This window comes from Geospiza fortis, unplaced genomic scaffold (assembly GCF_000277835.1).
Source record: "Geospiza fortis unplaced genomic scaffold, GeoFor_1.0 scaffold36, whole genome shotgun sequence".
In the NCBI taxonomy this organism is placed as follows: Eukaryota; Metazoa; Chordata; class Aves; order Passeriformes; family Thraupidae; genus Geospiza; species Geospiza fortis.
Window position 1 is genome coordinate 17,495 of NW_005054787.1, and position 2,211 is coordinate 19,705.

Below are 2,211 nucleotides of genomic sequence, written 5' to 3' on the forward strand. Positions count from 1 at the left end.
CATCCATCCATCCATCCATCCATCCATCCATCCATCCATCCATCCATCCATCCATCCATCCATCCATCCATCCATCCATCCATCCATCCACTTGTCCACCCATCCATCTGTCCATCCACCCATCCATGTGTCCATCCACCTATCCATTCATTCACTCATCCACCCACCCATCTGTCCATCTGTCCATCCACACACCCATTCATTCACTCATCCATCCGTCTGTCCCTCCCTGCTCCGCTCCTCCCATCCTGTGCCCATCCCACCAAGGTCCATCCCTCTTCCACGCCCGTCCACTCATCGTGTGCTCACCCAGCCCGGCTTTACTCACTGCCTGCTCACACCTGCCCTGCCGTTCCCTCACCCGCCCTTCCGTCCACTCATCTGTCCTTCTGTCCACTCATCCACCCTTCCGTCCACTCCTTCATCCTTCTGTCCATTCACCTGCCCTGCCGTTCCCTCACCCGCCCTGCCGTCCACTCATCCATCCTTCCATCCCCTCTCCCGTCCTTCCATCCACTCCTCCACCCTTCTGTCCACTCATCCATCCTTCTGTCCACTCCTCCACCCTTCTGTCCACTCACCTGCCCTTTCGTCCACTCACCCATCTGGTCGTGCCTCCAGATTCCTGCTTATCCATCCATCCATCCGTCCATCCATCCATCCATCCATCCGTCCGTCCGTCCCTCTGACACCTCTTGCTGTCCATCCCCACCCATTGGTCACCCACCCACCTGCTGTCCATGGGCTTGTCCATCCGTCCATCTGTCCATCCTCCCACCCCTGGATGTCCTTGTCAGTCCATCTGATCATGGACACCCCTCCATCCATCCATGGATGGACTTGTCCATCTGTCCATCCATCTGCCTGTCCATGGACTTGTCCATCCATGGATTGTCCATCTGTCCCTCTGACACCTCTCGCTGTCCATCCCAACCCACTGGTCACCCACCCCCACTGTCCCACACCACCCTTTGGGGTGTCCCCTGATCCCTTTGGGGTCTCCCCCAGTTTGGGGTGTCCCCTGACCCCTGGTTTGGAGGTCTCCCCTGGTTCGGGGTGTACCCCATGCGGTGTCCCCCCATTTTGGGTGCCCCCTGACCCCTGGTTTGGGGTCTCCCCCATTTTGGGGTGCCCCCTGACCCCCGTGGGTGCCCGCAGAGGACACGGTGCGCCGCGTGGACCTGGTGTCGGCCTCGGTGGTGGTGGTCGGGGTCATCGCCGCCGTCCTGCTCTGCGTCCTCGTCATCGTCGTGGTGGTCATGACCCTGTACCACAAACGCAAGACGCAGCGCATCTCCGAGAAGTAGTAAGGGAGGGGACAGGGGACATGGGGGGACATGGGGGGACACAGGGACATGGGGGGACATGGCGGGACATGGGGACACGGGGACATGAAGGACATGGGGACGTGAGGGGACATGGGGACACAGGGTACATGGGAGGACACTGGGTGACATGGAGGGACATGGGGACACAGGGGACATGGGTGGACATAGGGGACATTGTGGGGCATGGGGACATGGGGGGACACTGGGGGACATAGGTACATGGAGGGACATGGGGACACAGGGGACATGGGTGGACATAGGGGACACTGGGGGACATGGAAACACAGGGGACATGGATGGACATGGTAGGTATGGGGGTGTATGGGGACATGAGGGACGTGGGGACATGAGGGGACACAGGGGGGCACGGGTACACGGAGGGACTTGGGGACATGGGGGGACATGGAGGGACATGGGGACACAAGGCACACAAGAGACATGAAGGACATGGGGCACATCGGGGGACATGGGGACATGGAGGGACATTGGGGGCCACGGGGAGACACTGGGGGACACAGGTAGTGGAGGGACTTGGGGACATGAGGGACATGGGGGATGTGGGGGACAGGGGTCAGTGGGAGACAGGATGGACACAAGGACATGGAGGATGCAGGGGGACACATGGGGACATAGAGGACACGGCAGGACGCGAGGGACACGGGGGACAGAATGGGACAAGGGGGGACACAGGATGTGGGAGATGGACACAAGGGGACATGGGAGGACACGGGGGGACACAGAAGGACACAGCAGGACGTGTGGGGACACAGAGGGATGACACAGGGGTGCTGAGTGTCCCCTGTGTCCCCAGCGAGGAGGAGCTGAGGCTGACCCGGGAAAATTCCATCCGGAGGCTCCACTCCAGCCACAGCAGCGACACCCG

General features: G+C 60.8%; 1 protein-coding gene across 1 annotated transcript in view; it reads left to right on the plus strand.

Moving 5' to 3' along the window:
• Positions 1-2,211, plus strand: part of NECTIN4 (nectin cell adhesion molecule 4) — a gene marked incomplete at its 5' end in the record, with an annotated part of 22,368 nt that overhangs the window by 16,695 nt on the left and 3,462 nt on the right. The window contains 2 exon segments of the mRNA XM_031065464.1: positions 1,159-1,306; positions 2,140-2,211. Coding sequence (XP_030921324.1) covers positions 1,159-1,306; positions 2,140-2,211 — 220 coding nt within the window.